This window comes from Heterodontus francisci, chromosome 8 (assembly GCF_036365525.1).
Source record: "Heterodontus francisci isolate sHetFra1 chromosome 8, sHetFra1.hap1, whole genome shotgun sequence".
Lineage (NCBI taxonomy): Eukaryota > Metazoa > Chordata > Chondrichthyes > Heterodontiformes > Heterodontidae > Heterodontus > Heterodontus francisci.
This window is the reverse complement of record NC_090378.1, coordinates 29,811,908-29,825,541: the sequence shown is the minus strand read 5'-3', so window position 1 is coordinate 29,825,541 and position 13,634 is coordinate 29,811,908. Positions and strand designations below refer to the sequence as shown.

General features: G+C 43.9%; 1 protein-coding gene across 2 annotated transcripts in view; it reads right to left on the bottom strand.

Moving 5' to 3' along the window:
- The window catches only part of cfap57 (cilia and flagella associated protein 57), a 127,124-nt gene that overhangs the window by 80,243 nt on the left and 33,247 nt on the right, over positions 1–13,634 (bottom strand). For both annotated transcript variants that reach the window (XM_068036881.1, XM_068036882.1), the window contains exons 5-6: positions 11,814–11,966; positions 11,338–11,477 (exon numbers count right to left, since the gene is read on the bottom strand). In XM_068036881.1, coding sequence (XP_067892982.1) covers positions 11,338–11,477; positions 11,814–11,966 — 293 coding nt within the window. The remainder of the gene's footprint in view (positions 1–11,337; positions 11,478–11,813; positions 11,967–13,634) is intronic.

The window sequence follows — 13,634 nt, the reverse complement described above, 5'->3', positions numbered from 1 at the left end:
GATGTGACTAGTCGTGTTCTGCAGAGTTCAGTGCTGGGACCTTTGCTCTTTGTAGTATATAAATGATTTGGAGGAAAATGTAGCTGGTCTGATTAGTAAGTTTGCGGACGACACAAAGGTTGGTGGAGTTGCGGATAATGATGAGGATTGTCAGAGGATACAGCAGGATATAGATCGGTTGGAGACTTGGGCGGAGAAATGGCAGATGGAGTTTAATCCGGACAAATGTGAGGTAATGCATTTTGGAAGGTCTAATGCAGGTGGGAAGTATACAGTAAATGGCAGAACCCTCAGGAGTTTTAACAGGCAGAGAGATATGGGCATACAGGTCCACAGGTCACAGAAAGTGGCAACACAGGTGGATAAGTTAGTCAAGAAGGCATACCGCATGCTTGCCTTCATCGGTCGGGGCATAGAGTATAAAAATTGACAAGTCATGCTGCAGCTGTACAGAACCTTAGTTAGGTAACACTTAGAATATTGCGTGCAATTCTGGTCGCCACACTACCAGAAGGACGTGGAGGCTTTGGAGAGGGTACAGAAGAGGTTTACCAGGACGTTGCCTGGTCTGGAAGGCATTAGCTATGAGGAGAGGTTGGATAAACTCTGATTGTTTTCACTGTAACGATGGAGTGGAGGGGTGACATGATAGAGGTTTACAAAGTTATGAGCGGCATGGACAGAGTGGATAGTCAGAAGCTTTTTCCCAGGGTGGAAGAGTCAGTTACTAGGGGACATAGGTTTAAGATGAGAGGGGCAAAGTTTAGAGGGGATGTGTGAGGCAAGTTCTTTACACAGAAGGTGGTGAGTGCCTGGAACTTGCTGCTGGGGGAGGTGGTGGAAGCAGGTACGATAGCGACGTTTAATAGGCATCTTGACAAATACATGAATAGGATGGGAATAGAGGGATACGGACCCTGGAGGTGCAGAAGGTTTTAGTTTAGGCAGCCATCAAGATCGGTGCAGGCTTGGAGGGCCGAATGGCCTGTTCCTGTGCTGTACTGTTCTTTGTTCTATCTCAAGTTCCTAATTTTCACTAGACTCTTGGTTCCCCCCCTGCATCCAGAATGTTTTTTGTGTCTTTTACCATGAAGACAGATGTCAAGTATTTGTTTCATGTCTTCGCTATTTCTTTATTCCTTATTGTAATTTCTCTTGACTTTACCTCTAATGGATAGATGTTCACTTTTGCTGATCACTTCCTTTTTACAGACCTTTCGAGGCTTTTACAATTTGTTTTTATGTTGCCATCTAGTTTGCTTTCTTTCTTTATCAATTTCTTGGTCATCCTTTGCTGAGTTTTAAAATCCTACCAATCTTCAGGTGTATTATTCTTTTTTGAAACATTATAAGCATCTTTCTTTAAACTAATACTATCTCTAACTTAAATAAAAACAGAAAATGCTAACAATACACAGCAGATCTGGCAGCATCTTTGGAGAGAGAAACAGAGTTAACGTTTCAGGTCTATAACCTTTCATCAGAACCTCGTAATGCAGAAAAGCAAGGAATGATATAAGGTAGAATGGCTGGATGGGAAGAACACTAATTGCAATGCGATGAGAAGGAATCTAGCTAGGATAAAATGGAGCCAAAGACTGACAGGAGAAACTGTAACAGAACAATGGGTCATCTTTAAGGAAGACATGCTCTAGGTCCAGGCTAGATACATTCCAAAAGGGGTGAAAATGAGGGAAAACAAAAACAGGGCTTCTTGGATGATGAGGGAAATAGCGATTATGATAAAACAAAAAAAAGGGTATATGATGCATGTCAGGTGATTTCTTTATGTGAGAACCAGACCAAATACAATAGGTTGAGAGGGAAGGTGAAGAGGAAAATAAGACTGGCAAAGAGGGAATATGAGAATAGAATGGCAGTCAACATAAAAGGGAACCCAAAAATCTTCTACTGGCATGCAAATAGTAAGTAGGTAGTAAGAGGTGGAGCAGGGCCTATTTGGGACAAAGAGGGTAATATACACTTAGAGGCGCAGGGCGAGGCTCGAATACTTAATGAGTACTTGGTATCGGTGTTTACTAAGGAAAAGGAATCTGACAAAATAGCGGTAGAAGCAGAGAGAGTAGAGGCAATGGATAGGGTAAAACTGAAAGGGAGGAGGCACTAGAAAGGCTGGCTATGCTTGTGCTAGATAATTCACCTGGTCTGGATGGCTTGCATCCCAGGTTGCTAAAGGAAGTTGGGGTGGAGATCGAGGAAGGGCTTGCCAAAATCTTCCAATCTTCCCTAGATATGGGGGAGGTGACAAAATATTGGAGAGTGGCAAATGTGACACCCTTACTCAAGAAAGGGTATAAAGGACAGTCCCAGCAACTACAGGCCAGTTAGTTTAACATCAGTGGTGGGTAAGGTTTTAGAAACAATAATCAAGGAACAAAAATCAACAGGCACTAGGAGAGGTTTGAGTTAATTAATTAAGGATAGCCAGCATGGATTTGTAAAAGACAGATCATGCTTGACTAATCTAATTGAATTTTTTGAGGAAGTAACAGAGAAGATTGATGAAGGAAATGTGGTGGATGTTGTCGATATGGATTTTAAGAAAGCATTTGATAAAGAAGCACATAAAAGCCTGATTAACAAAACTGAGGCTTATGGAATAGGAGCGTCAATGTCCAATTGGATTTAAACAAAATTGGACAGAAAACAGCGTGTTGTGGTAAATGGTTGTTTTTCAGACTGGAGTGTGCAGCTCTAACAACACTCAAGAAGCTCAACACCATCGAGGCCAAAGCAGCCTGCTTGATCCACCACCTTCAACATTCACTCTCTCCACCACTGACACATAGTGGCAACAATGTGTACCATCTACAAGATGCACTACAGCAACTCACCGAGGCTCCTTCGACAACACCTTCCAAATCCACGATCTCTACCAGCTAGAAGGACAAGGGCAGCAGATGCATGGGAACACCACCACCTGCAAGTTCCCCTCCAAGCCACACACCATCCTGACGTGGAACTATATTGCCGTTCCTTCACTGTCGCTCCCTTCCTGATAGCACTGTTGGTGTACCTACACCCCAAGGACTGCAGCGGTTCAAGAAGGCAGCTCACCACCACCTCCTCAAGGGCAATTAGAGATGGGCAATAAATGCTGACTTAGCCAGTGACACCGACATCCCACAAATGAATGAATAAAAAAAGTGGTGTTCCCCAAAGGTCAGTGCTGGGACCAGTGCTTTTTTGCTATACATAAATGACCTGGATCTTGGAATAGCGTAGAATTTTAAAATTTGCCTATGATAGCAAACTTGGAGAAGCGTCCAGCAGTGAGGATGAAACAAACCACCTGCAAAAGGACATATAGGCTAGCAGAATGAGCAGACAAGGAGATGGAATTTAATACAGACAAGTGTGAGGTGATGCATTTTGGCAGAAGGGACAGGTAGAGGCAATACAGACTTAATGGTGCAGTTCTAAAGAGTGTGCAGGAATAGAGGGACCTGGGGATGCATGCAAACTTAATGGTGCAGTTCTAAAGAGTGTGCAGGAAGAGAGGGACCTGGGGATGCATGCAAACTTAATGGTGCAGTTCTAAAGAGTGTGCAGGAAGAGAGGGACCTGGGGGTGCATGCACATCGATCTTTGAAGGTGGCAGGACATATTGAGAGAGTGGTTAGTAAAGCATATTGGATCTTGGGCTTCATAAACAGAGGCATTGAGTGCAAAAGCAGGTAAGTTATGCTGAACCTTTATCTTCTTAGGCAGTCCCTTGGGAATGAGGATGTCTTCTTCCACTCCAAGGTTGTGGGTCCTTAGGTGACTGAATAGTCCAATTCTGGATCTGTACACTCTGCCAGAGGTGGGGCAGGCGGTGTTTGGTGAGGCGGGTGAATGGGATACTTGAATTTCTGAACGCTTCTTCTGCTGTTTGCACTTGGTCGCTGCCTGGGCATGTCGACGTTGTTTGATCTGGCTGACACCTTCACAGATGCTTCTCCGCCATTTTGGGCGGTCTCGGGCAAGAGATTCCCATGAATCAGTGGAGATGTCACATTTTTTCAGGGAGGTTTTAACGACATCCTTGTAGTGTTTCCTCTGGTCTCCTTGTAGGCCCTTGCCTTGACAGAGCTCGGAGTAGAACGCTTGTTTTAGGAGCCTTGTGTCAGGCATGTGGCCGGTGTGGCCTGCCCAAAATAACTGACTAGCCATGACCAGTACCTCGATACTGGGGATGTTGGCCTGAGAGAGAACACTGATATTGGAGTGCCTATTCTGCCACTGAATCTGAAGGATCTAGTGGAGGCACTGCTGGTGCATGCTGCGGACGCTTGCGTATGCGCTCAGAGGCCGAGCTTCAAACCCTTGTCAATGCATTCACAGAGGCGTATGTAAGAATGGGCCTTCAGCTAAACATTTGGAAGACAAAGGTCCTCTACCAGCCTGTTCCCACAGCTCAACAGTGCCCCCCGACTATCAATATCCATGACGAACCACTGGACGATATGGATCACTTCTCATACCTTGGGAGCCTCCTCTCAGCTGGGGCAGACATCGACGATGAAACTCAGCATCACCTCCATTGCGCCAGTGCAGCCTTTGGTCATCTGAGGAAAAGCGTGTTTGATGACAAAGACCTGAAACTTGGCACCAAGCTTGTGGTCTACAGGGCCACAGTGTTACCTGCCTTCCTGTATGTGCTGGAAACATGGCCACTGTACAGCAGACATCTCAAAGCCCCTGGAGAGATATCATCAGTGGTGCCTCCGCAAGAACCTTTATAAAGCTCTGGTTAGGCCCCAAGTGGAGAATTGCATCCAGTTCTGGTCACAACACTTCAGGAAATATGTGAGGATCCTTGAGAGAGTGCAGAGCAGACTTACCAGAATGATTCCAGGGATGGAGGATTTTACTTACAAGGTTAGGTTGTAAAAAATGGGGTAGTTTGCCTTAGAACAAAGGAGACTGGGTGATTTAATAGAATTGCATAAAATTAAGACAGGCTTAATTAAGTTAGACAAGGAAAAACTGTTCCCATTAACTGATGGTACAAGGACTAGGGCATACAGATTGAAGATTTTGGACAAGAGGTGCAGGGGAAATATGAGGAAGAACTTTTTTTACACAGTGAATGGTGATGACCTGGAACTCACTGCCCACAAGGGTGGTGAAAGTGGAGACAATCAACAATTTCAAAAGCAATTGGATGGCAGTTGAATGAAATAAACTTGCAGGGCTACGGGGATCGAGCTGAGGCGTGGGACTGACATGATTGCTCAGCGGAGAGACAGCATGGACTCGAAGGGCTGAATGGCCTACTTCAATGTCATATTTGACTGTATGGCCGGGATTTTATCCGGGCGATGGGGGTCTCGATGTCCAGCAAAAGTGCCACTAAAAACCCCGCATTGCCCCATTTGTGGGAGGCCTGCCGAAAAGCACTTAGGTGGACAGTGGTGGACCTTCCACGGGATCAATGACCCCAGTGACGGATGTTCTGCCCTCTGAGAGCTGCCAGCCAACCAGAGGCTGGCAGCTCTTTAACAAAGCAGAGCCATCAACGGAGGCAGTGGCTGCTGCCAGTGGAGCATTCACCCGAGGCCGAAGGGCAGCACTGGACCCAGGCCACAGGTAGATCAGGGCGGAAGGGATCTTGCGGGGTGGGGGTAGCGGGGGAGGGGGTTGCAGGGGTGTCAGCAGCAAGGGAAAGCAGGGCACCTCTCATGGGGTCCACCTTTCCTGATGCGAGGTCCCTTGTTCAGGGACTAAGTGCGTTTTAATAAGGGAACCGCCCCACCCACCCCAGAGCCAGCAAGCAACCCGCACAGTTTAGCTTGCCGTCCTTCCTGTGCGGTGACAGGCCTGCCCACTGTTCAGCTAGTTGCCATGGCAGTGGGATGATGTCCTTAATTGGGCATTACTTAATTGGGCCTTCCCGCCCTGGATTTCACAGAATCACAGAATTGTTATAGTGCAGAAGGAGGCCATTCAGCCCATCGTGTCCGTACTGGCTCTCCGAAAGAGCAATTCACTCAGTTCCATTCCTTGCCTTCTCCCGTAGTCCTGCACATTCATCCATTTCAAAAAACAGTCTAATTTCCTTTTGAATGCTTGAATTGAACCTGCCTCCAACACACTCTCATACAGTGCATTCCAGACCTTACCCACTCTCTGGCTGAAAAAGATTTTCTTCATGTCACTTTTACTTCTCTTACCAAATACTTTAAATCTGTGCTGTCTCGTTCTCGATCCTTTCCTGAGTGGGAACAGTTTCTCTCCATTTACTCTGTCCAGACCCCTCATGATTTTGAATACCTCTATCAAATCACCTCTCAGCCTTCTCTTCTTCAAGGAAAACATTCTAACTTTTCCAATCTATCTTCATAACTGAAGTTCCTCATCCCTGGAACCATTCTCGTAAATCATTTCTGCACTCTCTCCAATGCCCTCACGTCCTTCCTAGTGCGACACACAGAACTAATACTCTAACGCAATACTCTAGCTGAAGCCGAACTTGTATCTTATACAAGTTCAACATAACTTCCTTGCTCTGGTACTCTATGCCCCTATTAATAAAGCTCAGGATACCGTATGCTTTATTAACCACTCTCTCAACCTGTCCTGTCACCTTCAATGACTTATACACATATATACCCAGGTCCCTCTGCTCCTTCACCCACTTTAGAATTGTACCCTTTATGTTATATTGTCTCTCCATGTTCCTCCTACCTAAATGAATCATTTTTCAAAAAATTCATTCATGGGATGTCAGCGTCACGGGCTAGGCCAGCATTTATTGCCTATTCCTATTTGTCTTTGAGAAGGTAGTCATGAGCTGCCTTCTTGAACCGTTGCTGTCCATGTGAGGTAGGTACACTCACAGTGCTGTTCGGAAAAGAGTTTCAGGATATTGACCCAGCGACAGTGAAGGAATGGCGATATAGTTCCAAGTCAGGATGGTATGTGACTTGGAGGTAAAGGCCTGCTACCCGACCTGAACCCGACGGGACCCGACGACATGTGTCGGGTTCGGGTCGGGTCGGGTCGCACTTCCAGGTCCGGTATTCGGGCACAGGCCGGGTCAGGCTGGATCGGACACACTCTATCACCAACTCGGGTAAGTGACTCTAATGTTAATTTACTTATTGGACTTTAAAGGTGGTTTTGTTACAGTTATTTTAAGCTTGTGCAGGTAAGAAACAAAGTGAAAAACAGATGGTAAGTTAACTGATGTTCAGGTTGTGTTGGGCACAGGAAAAAATGGAAGGACTCAGGCCAGGTCGGGATCGGGGTCGGAAGGTGTTTTGTCGGACTTGGGTCGGGTCTCATTTGCAGACTTTTATTTGGAGGGGAACTTGCAGGTGGTGGTGTTCCCATGCATCTGCTGCCGATGTCCTTCTAGTTGGTAGAGGTCGCGGGTTTGGAAGGTGCTGTCTAAGGAGCCTTGGTGCATTGCTGCAGTGCATCTTGTAGATGGCATACATTGCTGCCACTGTGCGTTGGTGGTGGAGGGAGAGTGAATGTTCGTGGATGGAGTGCCAATCAAGTGGGCTGCTTTGTCCTGGATGGTGTCGAGCTTCTTGAGTGTTGTTGGAGCTGCACCCACCCAGGCAAGTGGAGAGTATTTCATCACACTCCTGACTTGTGCCTTGTAGATGGTGGACAGGCTTTGGGGAGTCAGGAGGTGAGTTACGCATTGCAGCATTCCTAGCCTCTGACTTGCTCTTGTAGCCACGGTATTTATATGGCTACTCCAGCTCAGTTACTGGTCAATGGTAAACCCCACGATGTTGATAGTGGAGGATACAGTGATTGTAATGCCATTGAATGTCAAGGGGAGATGGTTAAATTATCTTTTGTTGGAGATGGTCATTGCCTGGCACTTGTGTGGCACGAATGTTATTTGCCACTTATCAGCCCAAGCTGGATATTGTCCAGGTCTTGCTGCATTTCTCCACAGACTGCTTCAGTCTCTGAGGAGTTGCGAATGGTGCTGAACATTGTGCAATCATCAGCAAACATCCCTACTTCTGACCTTATGATCGAAGGAAGGTCATTGATGAAGCAGCTGAAGATGGTTGGGCCTAGGACAACTCCTGCAGTGATGCCCTGGAGCTCAGATGATTGACCTCCAACAACCACAACCATCTTCCTCTGTGCTAGATATGACTGCAATCAGTGGAGAGTTTTCCCCCTGATTCCCATTAACTTCAGTTTCTCTAGGGCTCCTTGATGCCATATTCAGTCAAATGCTGCCTTGATGTCAAGGGCAGTCACTCTCACCTCACCTCTTGAGTTCAGCTCTTTTATCCATGTTTGAACCAAGGCTGTAATAAGGTCAGGAGCAGAGTGGCCCTGGCGGAACCCAAACTGAGCATCAGTGTGTAGGTTATTGCTAAGCAAGCGCTGCTTGATAGCTCTGTCGATGACACCTTCCATCACTTTACTGATGATTGTGAGTAGGCTGATGGGGCGGTAATTGGCCGGGTTGGACTTGTCCTGCTTTTTGTGTACAGGACATACCAGGGCAATTTTTCACATTGCAGGGTAGGTGCCAATGTTGTAGCTGTACTGGAACAGCTTGGCTAGGGGCACGGCAAGTTCTGGAACACGGGTCTTCAGTACTATTGCTGGAATATTGTCAGGGCCCATAGACTTTGCAGTATCAAGTTGCCTTCAGTCGTTTCTTGATATCATGCGGGTGAATCGAATTGGCTGAAGTCTGGCATCTGTGATGCTGAGGACTTCAGGAGGAGGCCGAGATAGATCATCAACTCGGCACTTCTGGCTGATGATTGTTGCAAATGCTTTAGTCTCATCTTTTGCACTGATGCGCTGGGTTCCCCCATCATTGAGGATGGGGATATTTGTGGAGCCACCTCCTCCAGTTAATTGTTTAATTGTCCACCACCATTCACGACTGGATGTGGCAGGATTGCAGAGCTTAGATCTGATCCGTTGGTTTTGGGATCGCTTAGTTCTGTCTATTGCATGCTGCTTACGCAGTTTGGCACGCAATTAGTCCTGTGTTGTAGCTTCGCCTGGTTGACACCTCATTTTGAGGTTTGCCTGGTGCTGCTTCTTGCATGCCCTCCTGCATTCTTCATTGAACCAGGGTTAGTCTCCTGGCTAGATGGTAATGGTAGAGTGGGGAATATGCCAGGCCATGAGGTTACAGATTGTGTTTGAGTACAATTCTGCTGCTGCTGATGGCCCACAGCGCCTCATGGATACCCAGTTTTGCATTGCTAGATCTGTTCAAAATCTATCCCATTCAGCAAGGTGATATTGCCATACAACATGATGGAGGGTATCCTCAATGTGAAGGTTTCTCTGCATTGAACTTCATCTGCCACCTGTCTGCCCATTCCACCAACTTCTCTCTGTCCTTTTGGAGTTCTCCACTATCCTACTCACAGTTCACAATGCTTCCAAGTTTTGTATCATCTACAAACTTTGAAATTGTGCTCTGTACACCAAGGTCTAGGTCATTAATATATATCAGGAAAAGCAAGGGTCCCAACACTGACCCCTGGGGAACTGCACTACAAACCTTCCTCCAGCCCAAAAAAGATCCATTAACCACTACTCTTTAATTCCTGTCACTCAACCAATTCCGTGCCATGTTGCTACTGTCCCTTTTATTCCATGAGCTATAACCTTGTTCACAAGTCTGTTGTGTGGCACTGTATCAAACTCCTTTTGAAAGTCCATGTGCACCACATCAACAGCATTTTCTTCATCAACCCTCTCTGTTACCTTCTCAAAAAACTCCAGTAAGTTAGTTAATTTTGGCAGAGGTAGGATGGTGGCAGGGCTCCCCCACCACCACCCACAAGCCACCACCACCCCACCACCACCATCCCACCTGATTATATACTCTCCCCACCTCCACGCCTGCTGCGGAGGAGAGCATAAAATTCCCCCCATAACTCTATCATATTATGAGCAATCTCCCCTCGAGGCTCTTTTATTACAAGGTCATTAATTAATCCCGTCTCTAGAATAGCTGGCTCCCTAGTTGCTTCCTTGACATACTGATCTTGAATGCATTGCATGAACTCATCCTCCACACTATTACAGCAAACTTGGTTTGCTCAGTCTGTATGAAGATTGAAGTCCCCCATTATTGTATACCCTTGTTACATTCACTTCTAATTTGCAGATTTATACTTTGACCTACACTACAACCACTGTGAAGGAGCCTATAAATTACTCCCACCAGTGTTTTCTGCCCTTGTTGTTTCTCTGCACCATCCAAACTGATTCTGACCTGTAGATGGCTTGGGTGCAGATCCTTCTTTAGAACAGGAACATACAAAGCTGATAGACATATTAATAAAATCAGAAAAAGTAGAGGAAAATATATATATATTTTTAAAAGCACAGACAAAGCCAGAAGGAAATTATGAGCAGATTGATGCAGCAAATCATCTCAGTCAAGTAATGGGCAGGAACATTAAGATATTATGGAACCAAAAGGTTGTAAATAGCTAATAGCTAAATAGCTAAGAAAGGCAGAAGCCAGGGGAATCGCAAGAAAATGGGAAATGGAAAGCATGGAAAACCTAGAGACCAAAAATGAAATTGAAACAAATTTGAAAATGAAGATATACCAATGTCTAAAGTCAATATTCAAACCAGAGGGTGCAGAGTGCTTAGGAGAAGGACGGGGATATTGTTTTTGAAGCTGAATTGAGTATCATAGGCCGATGGAGAGATTATTGACCTCTCAACTTATGAAGAGCTTGTGAAGATGATTAGGGGTGAAAGCCTGTATCCTAAAATACTGTCTCAATATTAAACACCAAAATGCTGTGCTCTTCAACCTCCTCACAGATTTCAATAATTGGGCTTGACTTCTAATTATAGCAAAATATTTATAAGATAAACTTGAGAGTTTAATGTCTTTGTATGCAGTACATATCAGTAGTAATCTTGACTATTATGTTGCCTACTTAGAAAAAAGAAAAAACTCCAAATGCTGGAAACTGAAATACAACAGAAAATACTAGAAATACACAGCAGATCAATCAGCATCTGAAAAGAGAAAAGATAAATTAATGTTTCAGGTGTGCACTCCTCAGCAGAACTGAAGATGTAATAAGTTTGTAAAAATAGAAAACAAAAGGGGAAGGGAAGAAATAATAGTTACTCACATCCCAGGGAAGGCTAAAGGGCATAAATACCTGCAAACTGTTTAGTAGAAAACTGTTAAATAATCTTGTTTACTTAATTCACTGGCCTAGAAAATGTCTCAACATGGGGTTGTCACACCATAGTTTAGCAATATGCACTCCATTTGTAGAAAAAACTTCAAGTAACTTAGCATTTTATCTTATTGTACAGAGTTAAAACAACTGAAATCCATACTTAGTCTCATAATTCCATAAGCGTATAGATCGATCTACGGAACTGGTGGCAATGAGGGGCTTTCGGATGCAGATATCCAGACCAGTGATTACATTGGAGTGAAAGGATTGGGAGAGAAATTCAAAATTCGCCAGCTCACCCTGTTAGAAATGTCACAAAATAGATTTTAAAATATGTATATCAATTGACTAAACATTCGGTCAAACATCACTGCAGCTTCTAATAGGACAGGATATGAATCATGTAACATAATTACCATTGTTGGGTTAGAATTTAAAATTATTAAGTTAATACATTTCAGTTCTAAACCATGTTACAACTATCAAGTCAATCAATTGTGGTATTATTATACAATCTTACAACTCTTAAGCAGAGGCTCATGGTTTATATTAAATTTAAACTTGACCTGGTGCCGCAGATTTCCGTTTCCTGAGTGTTCATTTCATGCTAACCTTAGCTGCTCAATCAGTGCTCACCTTATTTATTTCAGCAGAAGATAATGTGATGCTATACAGTTGGTTCTTATTCGTACTAGCAATTAGGGTCTCCTCTGAGGGGCTGAGACAAAGAGTTAAAATCTCTTGCTGTTCTGCGTGGGTTGGATCTGTGCTGTACGGATCTTGTGGAATCTGGAGGGCAACACAGAACAGGATTTCAGACAAGGTGATGTTGTTAAAGGAGAGAGTACACCTTACGTAATTAAATCTTGCTCCAAAAAATATTAAAAATTTAACTGATCAACAGTAAAGGAAAACGTCACCTCTAGTATTTCCTGCAGGAGGGCGGAGATCCCCATTACTTGCAAATTCCCCTCCAAATCATACTCCATTCTGACTTGGAAATATATTGTCATTGAGTCAAGATCCTGGAAAGCTCTATCTAACATCACTGTGGAAGTACCTACAGCACATAGACAGTAGCAATTCAAGAAAATGGTTCAACATCACCTTCTCAAGGGAAATTGGTGATGGGCAATAAGTCCTGCTCTTGCCAGTGATGCTCACATCCCATGAACAAATAGAAAAAAAAAATGGAAGGTGGTAAATGGGATCTTATGGGGGATAAAATCTGCTTCTGTTGATGGAAGACTGGAACTGAGTTACCTTCTGTGGCAGTGTCATGCCTGAACCTAACTGATCCATGGCACTGTTAAGGACTGTCTATCTAATCTATCTCATTAATGGTACCTGGAGTGGTAGACCCATCTCTGGGACTGGGTTTTTCCCCACTTAGTTCCAAATATCTTTGCAAGCCAATGTCCTAATCAAAGGATGGTTCTAGCTGAACAAGCTACCAAGCAATATTCCTGGGCATATTTCAGCCATTAATGCTCCCTGGAAAAAGGTAATTGGGGCATGCCCCAATGGACAATGAGTGTGCCTTCCTTTTTGGGCAAAGTAAACTCTACCTGTAGGAATTTCTCAGTAGCTAGATTTGAGATTCTTAAGGTGTAGTTGTATTGTAGTTACTTACTGATCTAACTTTAACAACTTCTGGTAATGCAATTTTTAGAAATAAAATATTTTTGATGGCTATAAATATTTTAGTGCTTTTAAAATTAAATCATATAGCTTAAAAAGAACACTGGAGATGCTTACTTGTTTTTTTCTAGTTTACTAAATGCATAACATGTATTGAATAATCGGCTTTAGTTTATTTTCCAATGAACTTGCGTAATAATGTCAGAAATGAGTGAAACAGCTTTTCAAGAACATCATTTGAATATTGCATGGAGATAGTGGACCAATCTCAACACAAGCAGTTATCCTTCAGTCCCTGTCTCAGTAAGGGGGAATAACTCATTTGTATAGTGTTGCGAGATTTACATCGAGTCCCCGGGGGCAGGTTCTCAAAAGCACACCACATAGGTAGCGCAGGTAGCAGTGCACAGAGCTGCCTGCTCCTGGGAATTGATGTAAGTCTGCAGAACGAATTTCTCCCCTTCTAGTATTCTATACAGATTGATATGTTGTAATCATTGATTAATCACAGGACAGGACTTTGCTGAGTCACATGATAGGATAAATATTTGCAAATCGATATCAGTTGAGCATCGCTGAATAACAAGAATTTATGGCATCATGAAATTCTTTAATTTAAACTGGCATCATTTTTCAGACAGTGAGTTTCAAGTATTCACTAGAATGGATTTAAAAACCACTAATTTCTTGTCATATAATTTAAGTGACCACGGCCATGGTTATGATTGTTGTCATTGTATATCCATACTTAATCATGGCAAGTATGAACAGGCATCATATAATTCCATTTCAAATTTACATTGTCAATTTCTAAAA